Raw genomic sequence first — 21,905 nt, forward strand, 5'->3', positions numbered from 1 at the left:
TGTACCAGAGATCACATTAATCCAATGCAAAGGGCCGGAATAAAGACGACTCAACCAAACCAGGCAAAGTATGCTATTATAAGCCAGAGGTTAATGACAGCCTCAGTAACAATTTACCACTCTTGATTTTCCATGTTCTTTCCTCTTAGACTATCGTACATTTCATCTGTGTACTAAGTCATCCTTTCATCTCTGTAGAACTCCTCTGACCCCTGCTTTCTCTCCAATATTTCTACCCTCACGTTTTTGTCACATGTCCCAAAGAGCAGCAAGTCTATGAGGTAATAATTTGTACAGAGAAAAAGGACAGCAATTATACATTTAGGACAAAATGACATCAAAGCTAGCAGCTGCCAAGATCAGAAAGCAGGACTTGGTTCTTTACACTGTAGAGATGAGCTATATGCAATGACATTTCCTAGGATGTTCTGAAGATGTGTGTGTGCTTGAACCAATTTTCATCCTTAACCTTGCTATGGACAGCAGTTGCATTTTAAATACTTAAAACTGGTTCAAGTTTATGACAATTATTTCCAGCTTCCAGTTCACAATACTCGCCCCTTCACTCTCTTATTTCTGACATTAGCTTCTCCCCTAAGAACGTACTCAGCATAGTTTTCAAGTATTGCTACACTTGCTCTGACATTTTTATGCACTTCCCCTAATTTTGCCTGAACTTCTCCGCTTTTTAAGCAGTAACTTTTAGCCCTTTTTTGAGCATATATCCCTCAGCAGCTTTTGCTAAGCTCTTGCTCTAACTGGAACTGTAACATGGTCGTTTGTGTGCTGTCTCCAAGCTGCTGCATTTATAACACAGACGAGGTCTGAAGGGATGTTTCACCAGCAGAGAACATACAGCAGATACGTGCAGCTCAGAGAAGCCATGGATAAATATAGCAAGCTGAGTATGTGTGCAACAGAGCATGCAATATATCCCTCAAATGGATCTGTGCATCAGAATTAACCACTGAAAGTATAAACTTAAAACATCTACTGTGTCTGTGTGCCGGAGGAATATTTACAAGTGATCATTGCAGCCTTTTGTGAGGCAAAAAAGAGACAAGATAACAACTGTTATCAAGATAAAGTGCTGATTTTGTATTTTTAGTTGGAGGGAAGAGCATTCTTTGTACTTAACATGCTAGTCTGCTCTCCTGCAGAAGAAAACATACCAGGAAAATACTCAGGGAACATAATCTTTACATAATCTTTGCAAGAAGTTCATTTGGGTTACTAGGCTACAAAAATACTTAAGGAGTTCTAAAGATTTGTGCTTCTGACAAACACTGGAGGCTGCAATGTAGACACGTATCTGACACGCATCACATAAGAGAAACGGAGGCCACAAGTTACTGGCCATTTTACCAAAGGACTGAAAAAGTTTAGAATTTCAACTGGGCAAAGGCTAAGAAATTAAACTTTTCAACCAGTAAATAACTTGAATGCCTTCTAGTAAACCTTGCAATTTGAAGCAGGAGAATAAAAGCACAGCTGAGCAAACAGAAGATGACATAAATCCTTCCATGATGGACATCTCCAGACACAGAAGCTTTACCAAGTGGTCAGTAGCACAGGAGCCCTCAGACCAGCCAGGCCACATATACTTGCACACAAACAACACTGAAGAGAAACATGGAAAAAAAACAGCTACAGAGGAGTAACACTATTGCTGAACTGCACTGGAGACTCGATCAAACTATCCTTTATAGTCATGCTGGGGTTAGTATTCAATGAGATAACTATGAATGTGTGTTCTGACACTTGGGTAGGGATTTCACTGACAAAATGCAGGACTGCCTGTGATTCAATGGAGTTTAATCCAGTCCTTAATGCACAGTTGACGGATGCATACATGTGCAATATATGTCACATTTATCTAACATTTCCATCTCAATCAGTGGCAACACTTTTGGTCCAGCTGGCAGGAGGCGAAAGAACACCCCATAGCAAAACAGGTAAGTACTGTGCTCAGGTCTGTAAAAGGATACTGATCGTGGGTTCTCTGCCGCTTAGCAAGCGAGTCTTCATCACTTATCCCAGCCATCAAATATTTCAGCCCTGTGATCCAGGTGCGAGCTTCCTCCGGGTTAGAGGTAATCAGATCCAGTGACTCCAGGTGGTTGCCATGGTAAATGGTAAAGCAGCAGCTCGGGTCAAAGTTCCCCTCTGCATGGCGGTGGAAGATTTCAGACTGACGGCCTTCGGTCACTTTGTAAATAGAATCGATGATAACTGTGGGGAAACGAGAAATCACAAACTGATGTGCTTCTGTAGCCATCCGAGCACACTCTGCTTTTCAACAACTCTGCATTATTCAGGCTAGGAGTCATTAAGCATTTTTTAACATTAGATTGTAATAGGGGATCACTTTAAAATATGCAACTGATCCACAGAACGGCCAGGGTTGGAAGGGACCTCAAGGATCATGAATCTCCAACCCCCTGCCACATGCAGGGCACCAACCTCCACATTTAATGCCAGCCCAATTACTAGATCTAAAACACATTACTCGCTGTCCTATCTGTAATCCACACTTTAATACTCAACTTGCCAGGAAATTAAAAGGATTACAGATTTACTTTTTGCCTTTTCACTTTTTCTGGATGGTCTCCATCGGATGCAGGTCCTGTGCTCATCCAGGTAGAAGAGACGAACGAGTCCTTTGGTTCCACTCTTCAGCTTAACCATCTGAGTCCCAGACTGCATAACACTCATGCATCTTTCAACTGTGAAGCAGAACAGAGCAAGTTCAACTGAACAGCCATCTATTTCCACCAATAAAATGACATAGCGACTTTCAAACTTCTACTAGACATAAAACATTTGCCTTTCACCTTCAGTGTCAGCAAATGCAAGACATACACTATTTCTTCTTCACAAGTTCTCCTTGTAAGAAAATAGAACACATCTGTCAAAACGTCTACACAGGAGTCAACAAAAATAAAATATTGAAAGGAAATATTTTATATTTCTTTTTTATCTTGTTCTATGCTTACTTCCTTCAAATATATATATATATAATATTATATATATTGTAATATATAGTATTATATATATATTTAAATTGCTAGACACGTGCTGTAATTTTAAAAGCCAGCACTGCCAATTCTGAATGGCAAGACCATCGTTCAGTCCTCATTCCTTTGTGCTCAGTAATACTTTACCTTTAATTCTGACACACTTTGAACCGCTAATGGAATTATAAACACGCAGTCCCACTGCGCTGCCACACACACAACTACAGCCTTCCTCTCCCGCTACCAAATTTCAAGCACACATTGTGATAGCTTCTTTTTATCTACCCATCCCATCTGGGATGATAGTCTTCCTCCTTGTTTTGGTTGCAGTAGACCCATCTCCTCCATTTCATCTCACCTCTTCCCTCCCACGCCTCTCCACGCACTAAGATCAAGATAACGTTTCGCCTTGATCTCAGTGCATAGCCGTGTTCTTGAATTACTTTCCTGTTTCTATCTGTCTGCAGCCTCTCCTCACTTGGTATCACTCCAAAATCGTCACCTGCTGATCTGCTTACACCCTGGCTGGCTCCCAAACACTGCCCAGCTCTGTCTTTACTCCTCATCATCCTCATCCTCTTCCTCAACCACAGCAAAGACCATCACAGCCTCTTGCTCCCTGTGAGAGCCAGAACCAACAGATGGGTGGACTGGGCAGTGCTTTCAGATGAACCAGAAGAGATGGAAATGAAGGCAGAAACAGGTGCCACTGTCACTACCAAAGTGACCCAAAGCGACCCATCATGGCTTTGACACAAAGCCACCCGCAGGTGCACAGAGCAGCAGGCAGCTATGGCTCCAAATAGCATGGGATGGAGGAGCAGCCTCAAAGAAGGAAGAGTAACTGAAGCAGCAGTCCCTGCACACAGGACTGAGCCTCCCACTTCTGAACAAGTTCACTGCAAGCCTGCCTCCAATTCACCCTAATAAAATTGTCCTCCATAAAAGAAGATGGTGAGAGAGTGTGGATATGGAAACCCAAACCGCTACATTAATTTGGCAGGCAGGCTGCAGGCAGTATTTCACTGCTGGAGTGTTCCATTACAGCAAGGTTTTGGCTTAGAGGCTTAGCAACAAGCTACTCAACACAGAGAATCCGCTTCTTTGTACCTAAGCCTATCAGTTACTAATAAGTCTCAAAGAGAAGTAATTCTCACCTAAGTCTTCCTATTAGCATTAGCTCACCTGTGAGGAAAACAGCTATTTCACTGAGCTGTTGTTGAGGACCGCTAACAAAGGGCAGCAGAGAGGGGACTGCTTTTCCTTCATGTGAGAAAAGCAGATGGACCAGAATCAGATAATTGCAACAGACAACAACTGTACAATTTATTTGTCACTGTTTTAATTGCCCAAATATTACCATATCGTATTGATAAAAATAGATGCATTTCACAATACGTTTTCAGATACACTTCCAAATCAAATTTACATGAAAGATTTTAGAGCACTTCCTCACAAATACAGAAGAAGGGAAGAAATCTTCTTTCCACCAAGATCTCCTCGTTCTCCATTTCTCAAATGCCATCTGCAGTAAGCACCAATTCTCCGTTTGCACGTTTCCAGTTCTCAAAACATACCACCCAAATGAAAGCACGTAATAAGAACAGTGGACACACAAGTTCACTGCATCATCCCCATAGCATACATGTTAACAGAAGGAATGCACTTTAAAGAAAGGTTTGGGGCAGCCTAAGTGCTACAGCATCCAACTTCAGGAGGTTATTTCCTCTTTCTCTCTAAATTACAAGCTACACCATTCTCTCTTTTCAGTTACTTATGAAACACAGGCACACCAAGAAAGGTCTTCTAAGCCTATTTGCAGCACGCTGATTTCAGACTCCAGCCAGGCACACAGCTGAGATGGGCACCATGTATTTTCAGACAAAGCAATGACTATCACTCTTAGCAATACACGTCTCATTGCAGGAGCTGCTCTGCTCCTTCGTTGAGCGCTAGGCTGAATGCTGACCTATGGGTGCCAGCTGCACCATCTCTGCCACATCCACGCTGTTCAGCAACTGGCAGAGCCCCGCCGCCAGGAAGGAAGGCATCCCAGCCTGCCAGCCCAGATGCTACCTGAGATATCACCTGTTCAGGGGATGCAATGCGTTCCACCTGACACGCTGCCCAACAAACCTCACTTATGCCAGGGATGCTAAGCTGGAGCTCTAATCCATAACCGTGTGCTGCCAGGTGTGTAACTTTACCCCATGCCTGCACAGGGATGATGCCACCTGCCTGAGCAAAGAAAGCTGCAAGTCCCATGCTTTTCACTGTGGGTCTGTGCAGGAGGTTACACAACACACACCATTCCAACCATGCATGCTGATGTTTCCTCAGGCAGCTGAGCAGGATCCCACCTGCACCTCCTCCTGCAGGGAGTTCCAGGCAGCCGGCTGACTGCACACACCGCTCTCTGAACAGCAGCCACTGGATCCATAGGGGACAGCCAAGAAAACCACCCTGCTTACACAGAGCAGGCTGTGTGGCTGCTGTGTGCAAACAGCCCACGCACCCACAGGAAAGCCTCTGGAAATTAACACAGTGGGCCTTAATAAAGCCAACACAGTAAGATGCAAATATACCTAACAGCTTTAGGTACAACATCCTGCAAGTGAGCTGTGAGATTACTTGAGTTGCAAAGAAAAATAAGAGAAAGATAAACGTTATGGCTTCTCTCTCCTCCTGTTCACATACACAAAAGCAATACATAAAATAGTTCTTATTTCTCCCCATTGTACTACTATGTGTTATGAAATTAATATTTAGAAGTGCAACTGAAAGAGAAAAGGTTCCGTCTTGCTTTTATGGACTTAATGGTGCAGCCATCTGATAGAATAAAGAGATTAAATAAGGCATAAAGAGTATTTTCAAACAGACAATGAGAAGTGTAATTACTAAAGAGGATATAAATTGTATTTCTAAATTATATGCAGTCTGCATTAAGCCAACATTAAGCTTAAGGAGATGAAATAAAACCATAAAATAAACCTATAAAATGCAGAAGTTATTTTCAATTGTAACATCAGCTCCTCCCTCTGTATTCTGGCATTCCCCAGCTGTAAGAGGCGAGTATTTCTAGTCCAGCTATGCATCTTGCAAACAGACAGCTTGCTTCCCTGCTCAGAGAGGAGTGACAGCAGACACCCTAGCAGCAGGAGCACTGCACAGCTCCTGAGGCCACCTCCTGCAATCCTCAAAGCAGGGGCACATCCTGCATGTCACCTCCACACCTGCACTGCTGCAGTCATCAAGGTGTGCTCCCACCCGCAGGCTGTGCCTGGAGCACGGCAGCCATGATGCACAGCCACGTTCCAAAGCAATGGGGGGGGGGGGAAAAAGAGCACTCACACCTCAGACCAGAGAACAGCATGCAGTTGTACCAGCGGGATCCAAGCAGTAAAGACATTCTGGATGAAACCACAAAAGTTCTATCTGAGCTCTCAGCATCCCACCTTGTAGCCACCTCTTGCTGTAAGTTGGCCATTGCACTAATGCTGTTGGGACTCACAGGCTCCCCACACCCACTGGAGAGCACACTTCATCCAAGTCTCACGCAGCCACAGTGACATCTGGAACCCTGTGCAGCTTCCCTTTAACACCATCGTTCTGCTGATGGCGGGGCTGTTACATAACGAAGCACAGGATAACGAAGAGGGCAGAGCAAGCAATCTGCCTCCAGCCAGGAGCACTTCTAATAACCACATCTCATATTGGACACGGGATTTTAATTTGCTTTATGGTAACTCTCCCAACCCCTTACGTAACTTTAAGCTTCTTACAGTGGCTTTAATCATCATCTCAGGGCAAAGTGCTGACATGAGATGGACGACCTCTCGCACTTCTGCAAGCATGAAGCCATCCTCAGCCCCACCTGCAGCACTGCCTTTGGGGCTGCCAGGTCCCTGCAGTGCCCAGGAGAGCAGACATACAACCCAAAGAGGCACCCACAGCACACCAACACAGTCTATGCAGATCATTAATCCTGAAGAACTCGTGCCTATACATTCACTAAATAACATGCAGGCAAAAAGTGGTCGAAGGTGGAGACCACCACCACACACCCTGCAGAAGGGGAGAAAAGAATTATTGCTGTAGTTTTAACCCTTAGGTCTGAGATCTGTCTGGTGTGAGCTTTTGTTTGTTAAGGAGACTTGGGAGTGAGAACTCCCAGCGGTTATGGTTTATGAGTAACATATATTTCATAGTAAGTACTGATCAGCCTCGCTTATTCAGATTTCCAGCTTGATGCTTCCATGAAAAGCAATTCAAATGATCTCTATATCTCTACCTATATTATATATATGCTCCAAGAGGAAAGCTTCTGCTCTATAGCTGGCAGATGCATGACAGCACTGAGCTACTGCTCCTGCCCTGGGAGAACCCAGAGTCCCTTCCTTGCCAGAAAAATCAGAAGAATGGGAGCAGGGAGAAGCCTGGGATGTCCTGAGAATTTTACTGGATCCACACCCCCAAATCCCATTCCTATTGTGAGATTATCTTTCACAGAGTATTGTGCAATGCAGAAAATGCCTTGCTGGGACAGCACTGCACTTACAGGGCCTGGGATCCCCTTTTTGAGATCTACAGTTCAGCACTGAAACTGAAATCTGAGAGCACAGCCCCCAGACACAATGCATAATGCATGATTTCCATCTCTGCTCAGGGATACCTTCCCTCTGCCAGCACAGTGGACTGACTTCTCACTGTTATCTTCAAGAAACTGGCCCAGCTTTCATTCCAGCAGCACTGGGGCAAGTAGCCAAGAGACTCTTGGGCAGGGGCAGCTGTCCTGCTGTGGAACCCCACAGTCCTGACTGGTCCCAGGGCTCCAGGACCTCAGCTCCAGTCTCTATGTGAAGCAAGAGCCCAGATAGGGCACCAGTGCCAACAGGGAGCTCAGGGAATGGCAGAACAACAGGTCACAGGGGACATCCCTGCTGCTGGCTGCTGAAATACAGGGTCTCCGAGATCATCTCTCCTTCAGAAACAGATTCCATCAGAGCTGCTCAGTTTGGGAGCTCTGGAGCTTCTGCTGCACAGGATGGCTGAGGACTACTGAATTTCCTATTAAAAGTAAGGAATTGCTCCTTTATTAACAGCAAAAGGCGCAACCACTTAATCACATAGATGGCCAACTGTCAAAATACATCACATCATTAGAGTAAACAAGAAGCATAGACTTAAGCAAACATAGTTAACAGGCTCTCACATCCTAATCCTCCTCATTGCAGGAGGATCCCTAGGCACAGAAATTGATTGCAACACTGCAGAGCAAGAAGCAGCAGTAGCAACAGGCAGAAAGAAAGGGAGAACAGCTTGCATTGCACCAGCAACACATCACAGCAACCCATGGCAGCTCCACTGCATCGCAGCCCGGTGGGGGGAACACACCACAGGGCACAGGAGGGACGGAGGGGCTGGAAGAGTGACCCAGTGCATGGCAGCACTGCTTCCTTCTGACTGCCAGACCAACCTGCAGCTGGGGCTCCAGCAGAGAGCAGGAGGGGGAAAAGCGGAGCACAACTGGAGGTGGAGTTAATTAACCTCTACATCAATAAATGAAGCCTGCAGTTCAACAGATGATATGAATTAGTTTATTCACAATTCATAGAAACAGTCATTTTCCTAAAGAAACATCCTTCTCTATCCCATTCTCAAACTGCCTTGGTGTAAGTCACCAACAATGAATACTCTGTGGTCAAACAGTGAACTGACAGTCTCAAGTACTGAAGTAATTTTACTACTGAAATAAATGCTTTGTGCACGTGGGTTCCATGCAAATTGTTGTTCTTATGGGCAGCACATGGAAATGTCTCCAATCAAGTGTCAGTCACACTGCTGAGCGTACCAAGCACCTGACTGCCAACAGGCACAAGCTGCTGTGAGGTTTCCCATCACCGATATCAAAAAAGCAACTTGTGGTTACCCGTAATTTCTGAAGCACACACACCAGCACACAATGCTGCCAGCATTCTAACAAGCTGACATCTAAGACACAAGCTTCTTAAATGACTACTTCAAGATTTGTGACGTATGCAAAGGGAGAAACACATGTTTCCTCTTGCAGGTAAAGCCTGTGTTAGAAGCTGGGCCAATCTGCCTCTGTAAGCTCTTTCACCAGGTTCACCTGGGTGCTGCCTTCCACAGTGAGGACACCATGAGCACTGATCCCAGCACAGCATGCAGCCATTTTCATCTTCATGGAACAGCAAAATGGTCACTTCAACAGCTTTCCATCTAGCCACAGTTTGAGAGACACAGGAGAGCACCTTGATTCTGTTATGCATTACGTGCTCTGTAGATTTATTGAATGAGGAGCTTACATAACTGATCAGAATAAATGAATGCTAAGCATTCTGCAGACACATAACTTAGTTACCAATTGGTCTACCAAGTCTCTGACCTGCAAAACCCATGGGAGGGCTCCCAAGGAGATGAGCAGTGTTCAGACCTGGCTCCAACAGCCCTGGCAATTCCTGATGCAGTCATACAGTGGCTGCTCACGAGCTGCTTCACTTTTCTATGTGCCAACACCCAGTGTGTTAAAGCTTTCAGAGCTGCCACATGCCCATACTAATCTATTGCAAATGCATACAGTGCTGCGATAGATTTAAGCTATTGTTGATATTAAACCTCTGGAAGACCAAGCTCTTCACAGCAGGAGGCTGACGCGTTCAATAGTAGTCAGAACTGCATGTTCCTCATCTAGAGCTAATGCCCCTATACATCACTCACCAGGCTAGGGTCTATACTTAATACCTAATTTATAGGCGCTTGGGTAGATTCAAAGATACAAGCATCCCAAAGAAGCCCTGGCAATGGCCTTACAAAAGGCAGCTGCCACAGCCAGCAGACCAAGCTCAATGCAGCTGGCTGCTGCTTTACAGCCCTCCAGTTCCATTGGAGCAGGAACAGACAGAGAGAAGCTCTGCTGGTCAGCCAGGGACCAAGACTGGTCCCCAGTTCCATACCTCCTCCTTGCATCTCCTTCCATCGCATCCCATGCCGACCCCTGCTCACTAACTCATACCCCAAAGGCACAAACTTACGGCCGAGCCGCGGGCAGGCAGGGAGCAGCATCCTCCTGCAGCCACTCATGGCCAGGTCCTGGGCAGGCTCTGCAGCAAAGGGATGCTGTGGCACCATGGTGTGCCAGCACTGCCATACCAGCACCCTTAGGTGCGTTCATCGCCGCGGGTGAGACTGGTATCGTGAATGCAATCTCACACCTGCCTGACAGGAGGCCAAGTGCTCACCTCCTCCCATCCTTCATGAGTGCAAATAGGTTCATGCCTACAAAACATGACCTCCAAAGAGGGAAAGCAATAGAGTGCCTGTTTTTGCAACATACAACCATCCTCCCCTTCCTCACCAGCCTTTCTGTGAAGGCTCCGTGCTCCTCCTTCCATCAGCCAGAAACTGTTATTTTGCAATGGGAACAACCCAGGATGAACAAACACAAAGCAGGATAACTCCTAGAGGTCTGCAGAACAGGATGCCCACATGCTGCCACTGTTCCTGCATCCATGCCACAAACCTGCAGTGCCCAGAGCTGTGGGACAGTGCCTTGGTGCCCCTAGCCCTGGGCTGCCATCACCCAGCAAAGCAACCGACCAAGGAGCAGCAACAACCACATGGGTGGCAGCTGCTGCTATGTTTGTCTGCAGAAAAAGGACTAGAAAATGCCTTCAGACAGGAGCTCACCAGCAGCTGAACGCTTGGCATGAATGCATTTATACATACAGAATGTTTACAGCAGCTTCAAAAGTTCAACCTGACGCTTTTCTTCTAGGATCACTCCAAAAAACACCCTCCCAATAAGCTCTCTCTGGTAAATTATTCATTGGGACCTATCCATTACCTGCTGTGTCTCAGCAAACAGATGGAGTAACACCTGCTCTCCTTTCCCTTACTACGTGCATCAAAACTTAATGCAGAGCTGTGTGTAACAGAAACCTCCAAAATATGAATGCAGCACAGGGAGCTGCAGCAAAGCACCCCAACAGACAGAGCTGTCCCCATAGGATGCACAAGAAACTGACAGCTGCTTAAAGCAGCCTCAATTTCTTACAGAATAGTAAGAACAGGCATTCGGTTTTTCCAAAATTAAGGATAGAATACCCAAACTTGAGAAGCTTTCCCTTTAGTAAATGTCTTTTAAAAAAATTTCTCACACATAACCAAACATCAGAAATGACACAAATACAATAAAACAAAAATAAACTTCGGCTATCTTCATTTCTCCTTCCCCTAATGGCCTTTACTCTATAGCCATTTAGAGCCTTCAAGTAATTACTACTTTCTATCCAGCTCCGACTTAACATCCAATTTTGTTCAACCTACCCGAGGTGCCCTCCTTTCTGCATCAGTCCCCCACAAGTCTCAAAAAGATCTCTCATCCATTGCTCTCTGATCAGAACTTCACATATTATTTGCATATCTGTTTGTATTCTATTTGTAAGTGTTACTAGAAAAACCAGATGCTCATTCCCATGGAAAACTATGCCATGGCAGAACAACAAGATCAAGAGGTATGGTGTTTTTAAAGACAAATACATTTGTAATGATTTAAGATAAAACATAGCCCTGTTTTATCCATACCACAGCAACAGCACACACAATCCATATGTTTACATGGAGAAATGTACTTTGAAGTTGACACGAAAACACCAAGTTTTCCTCTGAAATATTCAGAAAGATTTGTGGGTTTTGTTTTTCATATTAATGATGCCCAAATAAATACAGCACATAAAAGTTACCCACAGTAAACAAAGCATCCTTCATTTTTCTATAAGCACTGCAGACGTCACTTGAGCTCTTCCCACATAATTACAAACTGGAACATCCTTACCTTTTTCAGGACTTAAATTTTTATATACTTCAAGGTCTGCCATTAAATTGGCAACTCTTGCGCATCGTCGGCAATGAAAACGGGACTTGTCACTGCAGGAAAGCCTCCACTGAATCTTCACATCTCCAGAGAGAAAACATTTGGAAAGCAGCCCTCAGAAGTACAGGAGCACCTCCCCAGCACCACGCTCCGAGCAGCACGATGAGATTTTCATGAGCCATAAAAGACAGACAAACAAATCCAAAGGCAACGCCAGGCAACTTTCCTCAAAACCAGAGGGCACCACCCGGTAGGAAAGCTGGCAGCATCTGCTCCGTGCTGCTGCTGCTGGGGGAGTGCAGGAGCTGTGCCTACTTCTGGCACGAGCCGCGCACACAGCGCTGCGATTCTGCCACTCCAGGCTGAAGGGTCTGCAATGCCTGCACAGGAGAGCGCGCCGTGGGCAAGAGCCTGGAAGCCGGCAGTCACCGAACACTGAGCCCAGCTACAGAGCGAGTGACGCAGGCTGAATGCACGAGAGGAAAAGCTCCCTCGCCTCCAGGTAACTCCCAGCGCCGTCAGCCACGGGATTCTGCAGGAAGGGCTCCTTCCTCTCGGCCGGGTGCCCTCCTCCCCTCTCCCCCCATCTCGGGGAGCACAGCCCGTTGTGCTCTGTGGAACGAGGCCAGCCGGAGCACAGAGCATGCAAATGGTTCAGGCTGTGCATCACTGAGCATTTGATTTCGTAAGAACAAGTAGTCTCCTGAGAGATGCTGAGCACTAACTCTCCCGGCAGCTATGAAAAAATTGCCGTGCTTGCAGCCAATATCGCACTTGTTTAAGCCAAGCCAATGCTTTTGAAACTCAGAGTTTTGTAGTCAGTGTGGAATGATGGGCAGAAACATTCACACTTGCACTTAGTTGTGATGGAGCCCAAGGGGACACTGCGCTGACAAGCACTGCAGGAACGAAGCAGGCTCCACCTATAATGCTTCTCATCTTTGACTTACTGCATTTTTAATTGTTTCTCTGCTGGCTGGCTTTTACAGAATAGCCTTTACACCAGGAATCCTCAGCTGCATTCTCAAAGACTGAGAGCAATAAAACAGGACAGAATTTATCCAGTGCATGCTAGGAGAAAGTTGCATGGAGTGTGATTGAGGTGGGGGGGGATGAGACAAGCATGCAGACAACTTGGAGTGAGGCAGGAGACCAGATAGGAGTGGAGCTGATGCACATTTCACTTAGCAAGAAATCCTTATTTCTTAGCTGCTGCTAACACAAATAGCAAGGCTTCCAACAGTCAGCATACGATAGGCTGCAGCACAGCACAAGACACATCTCCTACAGCCAGCAAACGAAAACATAAAATGAAGCAACCCCAAGAACACACTGTGGGATCACTGCTGGCTGTGCTCAAGGCTTCTGCTTCTCATCACACCTTCAACTGAGGACAGCAATGCTCTGGGAAGTTACATTCTGCAGAGAGAAGTGTCACTCATCCCAGTTATCATAAGGGAAATGGAAGAGCTACTTAATTACCCCACAGTGGTTCATAGCTCACTTCACAAGATTACTTCTAAAGGATGAAGTCACTGCTCTGAAGCCTCGAGGCAGCTGTCAATACATTCACATCTCAGTGAATTGATGTGTTATAGGTGCAATTCAACAACAACAAAAGAAATCAACTGTCACCAGTCTTTAGTTTAATTCCTGAGATATCAAATTGCACTTGATAACGCGTTACAAAGTATAATTCCTAGCCTCTCATTCTATTTCTTGTGATAGGGGCATCATAACGTAGCTGCTTAACAGGAAAGCTTGTCTCACCTCTAACACATTCCTCATTGCTTCAGCTTCAAAATAATGCTCACTTTACAAATCAAAATGTTTAAGTGCTGTATGGCTTTAGAAACCAGAGTATGCAATATAGTTCGCCAAGAACATCACAACAAACAAATGATTTCTACATAATTTGGGGGAAAAAAGCCCAATGGTATGAAAATACCTCCAAGTTTATTCAGCTTCAGGAAACAATCACCACGATGACTCTCTGCTGACAAGCCAGGTTTCACATCCAGTCCCAACCCTATCAGCCCAGGCCAAACCTCAAACTGTTGTGCCCTCAAAGACACCCTGCACTGCAGTGTACTCATTTTCTGCCCCACAGCCCTTCCTTCCTTTGGCAACCACTGCCAATGACTCGCACACTCAGAACTCTGTTTTCTCAACTTTTTAAGCTGGTTTAATAAAACCTATTACATGTCCTCCAAGCCTCATCTCACGGATAGCTTTTGACAATCTCAGCTACAAAAGCACTAAAACTCATTAAAAAGATATTCATTCAGTCAAAATCCATCTCCCCTAGTCTAATACTACTTTCTAGTTTTCTTCATTTGCCATTCAAAGCTCTATCATGAAACCATAGAGACTATTTTGAGATGAGACAGCAAGTACATCGAGGTACGAGGCGGGCAGTGCCAAAGCTCTATCCCCACCATCTCATTAAGAAGGGAGATTTAAAGCTTTCACTTAATACCTGCAGACTGTAATTCTTCCCTTCCACGCAGCTCCAGCCTCAGATCACATAAATGCCTGAAGGCTGCACACCAAACCCAAAGCAGCAAGTCCAGGGTAAGACCCCGTGATGTGTGGCCCCACACACACAGCTGTGCACAGGGTGGGATGGAGATGGAGCAGCCCCACGGGGCTCAACCTCCCTCGGACTACAGCTCGCAGTCCAAGTTCTACTGCCAAATATCAATTTTCCAATAAACGAGAATGTTTCAACAATTAGGTTTAGAAGCTACAGCATCAGAAGAATATTAATTTTCTGGCTCATCAGTTTTTCCTTTCTCAATGTCAAAATTGCTGGAAAGTGGTAAAAAGGCTAATTCTGCTACGGAGAAAGAAAGGCTGATTGGAGAACTTCTACCTCTTCCAGCAAGTAGATAATGAATTAAGAAGACAAACACAGCTTCGTATTCATCACACAAATTTAATCTTAAACCTAAACCGTAATACAATCTTCCAAAAATTCAGCTAGGGTTAAATAAAATTTCATGTTATCTGCACAAACAACTCATCATTTTTATCAGACTGAAGCTTTCATCAACCTCCTTTGTCATTAATGAAGACACCGTTCTTTGGAAAGCTGAGCTAGATAGGAGGGGAAAAACACAACGTGAAAGGTTAGCTGTCTGAACCACGTTGAGCCAGAGCCCCTGAGACAAATGGAGCTGCTCCTCTCACTGCAGCTGCACATGAAGCAGAGCAGAGAGGCAGTTTCTTTGTGTTCTAGGATTTTTTAATTCTTTTCTAACTTATTTTTAAATCTAATTTTTAACACTCTTTTCTATACATTTTCAGTGACGTGTGTCTGTTTTAAAGAAGGAATTGTGCATATTTTACTATATAATCAGAATATAAAGTATGAATTACCACACTACTAACTTCTTTCCCAAGCATCATTACAAAACTTAAATTGAAGATGACTATAAAGATGTAAGAGCAAAATCCTGCAGTCTACATCTGGTATCTTTAGCACTGTAGCCTCAAGCATAGGGCTTGAATGAGGTTTCTGCAGAACTAATCATGAAGCATTGCCCATCAGCAAACACAAAGCTAAGCATATACATACAATTCTGCAATACCACTCACCCAAATTTGAGCTCTAATAAACAAAACAGACCACGTTACTATATAGAACATCATGTATTTTATCTTCTCACTCATTGAACACAAAAGTTAAAGATAACTAAAGGAAAAAAAACCCTTTGAGAACCCACATGAAAGCTCAGCTCTTCAGACTGAAACAAAAGGAAAAGCACTGCCATAACACCTGCCACAAGAAATCTCTCGAGATGCTGCCCAAAACTGGTTGTGCAACAGCAGTAGTAGGAGTTTATCTAATAAAAGCAGTGCACAACTGCATGCATGACATTTGGGAAATCACTGAGATGCCCTCTCAAGATAAGCTGTTTCCTTGTCCCAAGGCATTCTCCCCAGCTCAACTTCAGATGCTTACAAGTAGGTGATCTGCAAGAACCCTGTGAAAGATGAGCTGGACATTCCTGAAACAACACACTAAGAGTGCACAAGAATCCAGGTCAACGTTCCATAATCTCCTTTGCAAGGTCACTGGGATGGGGCCACTCGCTGCACAGCAGCAGATGGCAAAATTACTGCTGGAAAGTACTCTGTTTAGTGCCAGATGAACTGGGTGCTTGAGTGGCTCATTTTGAAGAGTCACTGGAAGGAAATGGGAGTACTGCTATACCAAAGCCAAACTTCAGCAGATCAGGACCTCAATTTCGAGCTCTAGACCAAAGTTGCCATTTTTGCTGTTTTCTCTTTCCTGGAGTAGAAGAAAGCATTATCATCACAGCACTCTCCACTCATTTCCTCAGTGAGATGTTGGAAGGCAGGCATCCAAAGCTGCAGATACACCAAACATGATGCAAGAGTGTATTGACTTGACGAGCCTGACCCTAGCTCCAACCCAGGGGAAGAGACTGAGCAACCAAGCCTTCTCCACTGCTTACAGCCTGAACGTGGCAATGACTGTTTCCTTCAAGCAGGTTTACAACGATAAAAATAAGCCTTGGAGTTCGTTCCCATGGGTGGCCAAAAGAAATGAATTTAAAAAAAACCTTCAGAAGTTATGAGATGAGAAAGTAATAAATGCAAAGATTCAGATGCAGCTTCTGGCTGGGGAAGCACTTACATCACTGACTGGCAGGTGCTGGGAGTGCATGGAAGACTTTGGTATATCCCTGTCCTCCTTTATACTTTTAGTCCCAAATAGTTGCTAGCAAAACAGATGGAAGTTTGGTCTGACAACACAGCCAGTCCTACATTGTTATTGCCAGCAAACAAATCAAATATGGTTTTACAGCATGAAAAACCCAAGAAGAAAAAAAAAAATCTTCTGAGCCTAGAGGCATGATGTACTTTGTATTTTGGTACTCTCTGCAACAGGAAAGGAAAAGAAAGTAGGTTCACCAAGTCCTTTAGGCTACTTTCAACATTGTAAGAGCCTCTCATTCTCTATTCTACAGAAACTGCTAAAATAGCTTAAACCCAGATCTGTCTTCAGTTTGTTATTCTGTGTGCACACAGTGCTGTTACTGAAGAAAACTGACATTTTTGCTTCTAGGCAGATGAGACTCCCTAGAGTACAAGGCACAGCAGCAACCTCCATTTCTGCAACAAAAAATTTCAGACAAACAGACAAGAATTTTAGCATCCCACAAACGAAGTGATTAGCAGCTTCCCCCCCAATAAAATTTGGAAATGATGAGAAATCCTAAGGCAATTTAGATGCAAATAGTGCTGGAGCATTACGTATACGGATGTTCAGTCATTACTCACACACAAACTGCTGAAGCCCTGTGGTAAGGCACGCAGCCATGTATCAATAGTTTCTCCTTGCCTAAAAACATGCATGAGCCTCAAAGCACAATTACAATACAGCAGTGAGCAGCACAAAGTGAGTACAGCAGCATTTCCCAGAAGGGAATGGAAGCAGTTCTGTTAGCATTTGCTGTTTGCTACACAGGAACTGACCTGGCACCACTTCAACACTCCTCCAGTCCATATTTACATTTGCCAGAATATCGCTTGCTGCTACTAATCATATTTGCAGCTTCAGAGCAGGGGCACAGTCAGGGCACTTCTAACCATGATCAAAACTTTCTGGCCTCCACCTCAAAGGCAGTTAGTTTTTCCCTGCATCTATTTATATGCCTACGGACAATTTTCAATACAGTCCTCAATGTTTCAATTTGAACTTTTCCTATCAGCTCCAATAAGCTGCTCCTTTCCAACATTTACCCCTCGCAAGTGTATTTATAGCCAGCCACACAAACCAGATGGATCTTGACTCCTCTTACAGGTGATTCTCCTGGGCACATCCACAGACATTTTCTCTGCGTGCTCCTGAGCTACACTTACTTAAAGGCTGCTGATCAGAACTGCATTAGGCCGGGCCTTGCAGCACTAATGCCTTTATCTAAGAGCACTCACACTTTCTTACTCCACAAGATTCAAAGGTGCATTTGTCTGCGGGTCTCCAGCTAATGCATGATGAGCAAGGTGCTGTCCTGCTATTTGCCACATCTCACACTTCATCCCCCACCACACCTACGATTGCAGCCAGAGGCCTCCAACACTGGAGCTGACAGTGCACTGCTCATCCTCCAAGGGAGGTATTCTGACCTTCCTTTAGAGGCACTGTGTGCTCTAACAGGTTCTGCATGCAGGGCTGTGGTCTCATTCGGGTGTTTCTGCTTAAAGATTTTTGCGGTTGCTTTGGGATTTGGTTGGGTGTTTTTATTCGTTTTGTTATTTGCTCGTTCCCAGAAAAAGATGTTTAAACTACTTCTAATAAACATAGAGCTTTGGCATTCTCATTTGGGCAGCCCACAAGTTTCCTGTGCTGAAACACCTCAGTTGAAAGTGGAAAACTTTAACACCACATGTTTACATTCTCAAAGCAATGCAAGTCCCTGATGGATAGGAAGGAAACACGACAATGAACAAGGATGAGCAGCAAGCTTTTGTACTGGGTGTCTCTGTGGATGCTTCCAGTTCTGAAGTCTCCATGGAGAAAGATAACCCCAAGCTTTTCAGAACATCAGCAAATGCAGTGGGATATTTCTATGTCTGCTTCACAAATGAGGTGCAACAGTTCTTCCAGATTAAAGATTCAGTTACAGATAATAATCACGGCACTGAAACGTGAACCTCCCAGGCAAGCCCAATACAACTGAATTAGTCCATTGCTCTGAAAGAGCAAGACTGAATGGACATGACACCCAACCAGCAGCGGTCAGGTCCCTATTGACATCAAAGTCTGAAAAGAAAGAGGTGGAGAGGCCAGACAACAAAATTAGAAACAGGGAGAGAATTAATTACAGTTATGGAAATGCAATTTAAACAAAAGGTTTGTATTTCTGAGACAAGAGGAAAAGATAATTGGTCTAAGTATGAAAAGCTACTTTCAGAACTACTAAGACAAAATCAGCTATTTGCTAAACAAGTCTCGTCTTTCCTTTAACCATTACAGAGTATTAGCATGCATAAATGTAGAAAAATAAGCTAATCAACAGTTCTGCACACTTGCTCCCTGAACAGCCATGATCCCAATGTCAGAATATGAAAATATAACAGCAATTTTTTTTAGAAGTCGTAAAAGCTACTTAAATTAGAATTAACAGACATTAGAGGTGGACGTGTGCACAACTGTCAGCAAGTCACAAGGGGTTCAATAACAGTACCGACCCTGCTAACAGACTGTGCTTTTCCCACACAGAGTTCACATGAGATTTTCTTTCCTAATTTCCCAGTGGTATAGTCAAGATCACTCCATGCAAGAAGCTAGTAAAGGCACTCATCCCTCCTGTCCTGTAAAGGCACTCATCACCACTGCCCTGTGCCAGAAGCTGCAGGATCAGAAGGCTCCAAAAGGCACGCTGACAACAAGCTAATCCTTAAAAGCCTCCCTCATCCCTTTCAGCTCTATCAACACCTCTTGTAGGAGTCAGGAGCAACATGCTAATTGCTGGGACACGCACACATCTCTTGTGCAATGCTGTCCAGCAGAACCTCAGCCACCAGGCTGAGCTGCAGCTGCCCTGCACCCCACAGCTGAGCTGTGCATTGGATTCAGCAGGAAAAAGAAGGCAACAATACAGCTTGCTGCTTACCATGAAACACGCCGTTGTCCGCCAAGAAGTGTCTGCAGTACTGCAGGCAGTTTTTCTTATCCAGGCTCCAGTAACTCATCCTGAGACCTTCTGCTCACCAAAGACAGCCACCCTACAAACAGAAACAGAATGAGTAACTGTTCATTTACAAGAAACATGTAACTGCTAGAACTGTAAAGGAGAACTTTGATAAGTCCTTCATGCCAAATCATTCTTACCCTCAAAATACTACAGCAAATGCAGCCCTTCACTCTCCAAACACATCAGCCCACCTCCAGGGACACACAGCAAAGGACAGGTGCAGACCGAGCCCATGCAACCAGCTGGACCCCATGGGGCAGCTCCCACCAGCACAGTGCTGCCGAGCCCCAGAGCAGCCTGCTGCTTTATCCAGCCCCACAGCCCTGCAGGCCACCACATGGCCACGAGAAAGGATCAATTGGATCTATTTCACGATGCTGTCCCACATTTAACAGCTGCTAGCACATCCAACAACACCATAAAACAATACGGATTGTCCCCAGCTAAATTTCCACATAAATAAAGTGAATCAAAGGAATCAAAATGCTGGGGGATGTTCACCCCTAGGGACTCTTCCAGGGACAGCACATGGGCAGCACTTTTGAGGAGATCTGCTCACGTCAGCTACGTGAAATTTACGTCCTTCAGCCCCAGGACCCCAGCTTTACGCAGCAAAGAGATGCTCTCAGCTCAGAGTCCCACTCTTCAGTTCCACGTTGTACCGATGCAGCTGATGAACCATCAATCTGCTTTACCATCTCCTTACTTCCTATGTCTCTGTTTTACCCCCATCACAAGAACCAAACTGAGAACCCCAGGAGAACAGGGCAGCCAAGCACCAACCCCTTCACACGTAGGTCCATGCTGGCCCCAGCCCACCAAGGCCAAGGCTCCCAGCACTGCCACAGGATGGTTGTGCCTCCAGCAGGGACAAGGACATGGGAGCACACGTGGTAATTGGCTGCAGATGCTCCCACACTGATACCTGGAGCAGACGGCAATGTTTCTGGCCACGAGCCCAAAGCTCTGTTGGGCCGAGCCGCCTGACGGCCAGCGTTCCCCAGACCCAGGCAGCAGCACGTACCAGGCAGTTAAAAAGGACCAGCACACCATGCCAACGTGAAGCAAAGCCCAGCCAAGCGAGGGAGCGCGAGCAGCTGAAGCCAAGCGCTGACGATGAGGTGGGAAACAATCCCAATGCAGTCCCTGGGAAAGCTTCCACCATGAGCTGCTCTGCTGTTCCACTGCCACAACCCAGGACAATGGCAACAACCAGAACAGTTACGTTCAGAGCCCAAAACAGTGCAAGTTAACTCATTAATAAGCCGGTGGCTATAAATCAAGACGAGGCTGTGCTCGAGTCAGTTCACCCAACTTCCATTCAGACAGTTCAGCCTTTTGTTCCGTAAGCTGGGCCTCGCAGCGCCCCATCCCGCCCAGCAGGGCTCCCTGCGCAGTTGTGGTGACAACAAATCAGCATTTCATATTTCTTTTGTATTTAAATTAACCGCAGATTCCTCGGCCTGCTGCTCAGCTGCATCCTTTCACTGGACCCCCCTCTGCTGCCTGGCCAAGGCTCGGCGCAGCAGCCACAGCAGCCCTGGTCTGCTCAGTCACCACCCCACCTCCCTCCCACCTCCATTACAGGCTGTGTTCTGGTTACGCACCATGTACTGCTCAAACTAAAGGCCAATTTGACTGCAACTGGGCCCACTATGCAGCTATCGCCATTACATCTCACATTGTGCATTTGCTGGACTTTCGCCCTACCAGGCCATGAGCTTTCATTATAGCTTGCCACAACTACAGTCACTCTTCTGGTGTTAATTAGTAAGGCACAAGCTGACAGTTAGCTTAGCAGCACAGAAATCACGTTATCACTGCTACCCAGCCTACTGCCAGGTTCTTTCCTTCAGGTACTGGAAAGACAAGCATCGCTATTTTAACTACAGAAATCGTCTCAAGTATTTATCCGTTGGAATTTACACACACAAAGAGAGATGGCATCTCTCGCTCAGCTCCCGCACGGAACTCATATCACAGCTCTGAAGGGAACCTGCAGCCCCCTCCCCCCCTCCCAGCTCACACAATACGCCCTTGTTCGGAGCACCGCGGGTCCCCACACCGTGCTGCTGCCTGCAACAAAGGTTCTCCCAGCAGCTGGGGATGAAGGCGGAATTTGCAAGCTGGGATGAAGGTAGTTATTACTGAAAGTAAACTGATTTTGCTCAAGTTTGATAGAAAAACATAAGTTCAAGTTACGTTCATGCATGCATACATGCGCACAAAGAAATAGGTCCGTGTGGATACATGGGGATGAGATGA

The 21,905-nt window shown here is 45.4% G+C and overlaps 1 protein-coding gene across 1 annotated transcript in view; it reads right to left on the reverse strand.

Annotated features, from left to right (window-relative positions):
• Window positions 1-21,905, reverse strand: part of PLCH1 (phospholipase C eta 1) — a 62,275-nt gene that overhangs the window by 32,899 nt on the left and 7,471 nt on the right. The window contains exons 2-4 of the mRNA XM_042881170.1: window positions 19,560-19,671; window positions 2,580-2,726; window positions 1,989-2,232 (exon numbers count right to left, since the gene is read on the reverse strand). Coding sequence (XP_042737104.1) covers window positions 1,989-2,232; window positions 2,580-2,726; window positions 19,560-19,638 — 470 coding nt within the window. The 5' untranslated portion in view covers window positions 19,639-19,671. The remainder of the gene's footprint in view (window positions 1-1,988; window positions 2,233-2,579; window positions 2,727-19,559; window positions 19,672-21,905) is intronic.

The sequence above is a fragment of the Lagopus leucura genome, unplaced genomic scaffold (genome assembly GCF_019238085.1).
Source record: "Lagopus leucura isolate 7727_CA_CO unplaced genomic scaffold, USGS_WTPT01 Super-Scaffold_100029, whole genome shotgun sequence".
NCBI classification, from domain to species: domain Eukaryota; kingdom Metazoa; phylum Chordata; class Aves; order Galliformes; family Phasianidae; genus Lagopus; species Lagopus leucura.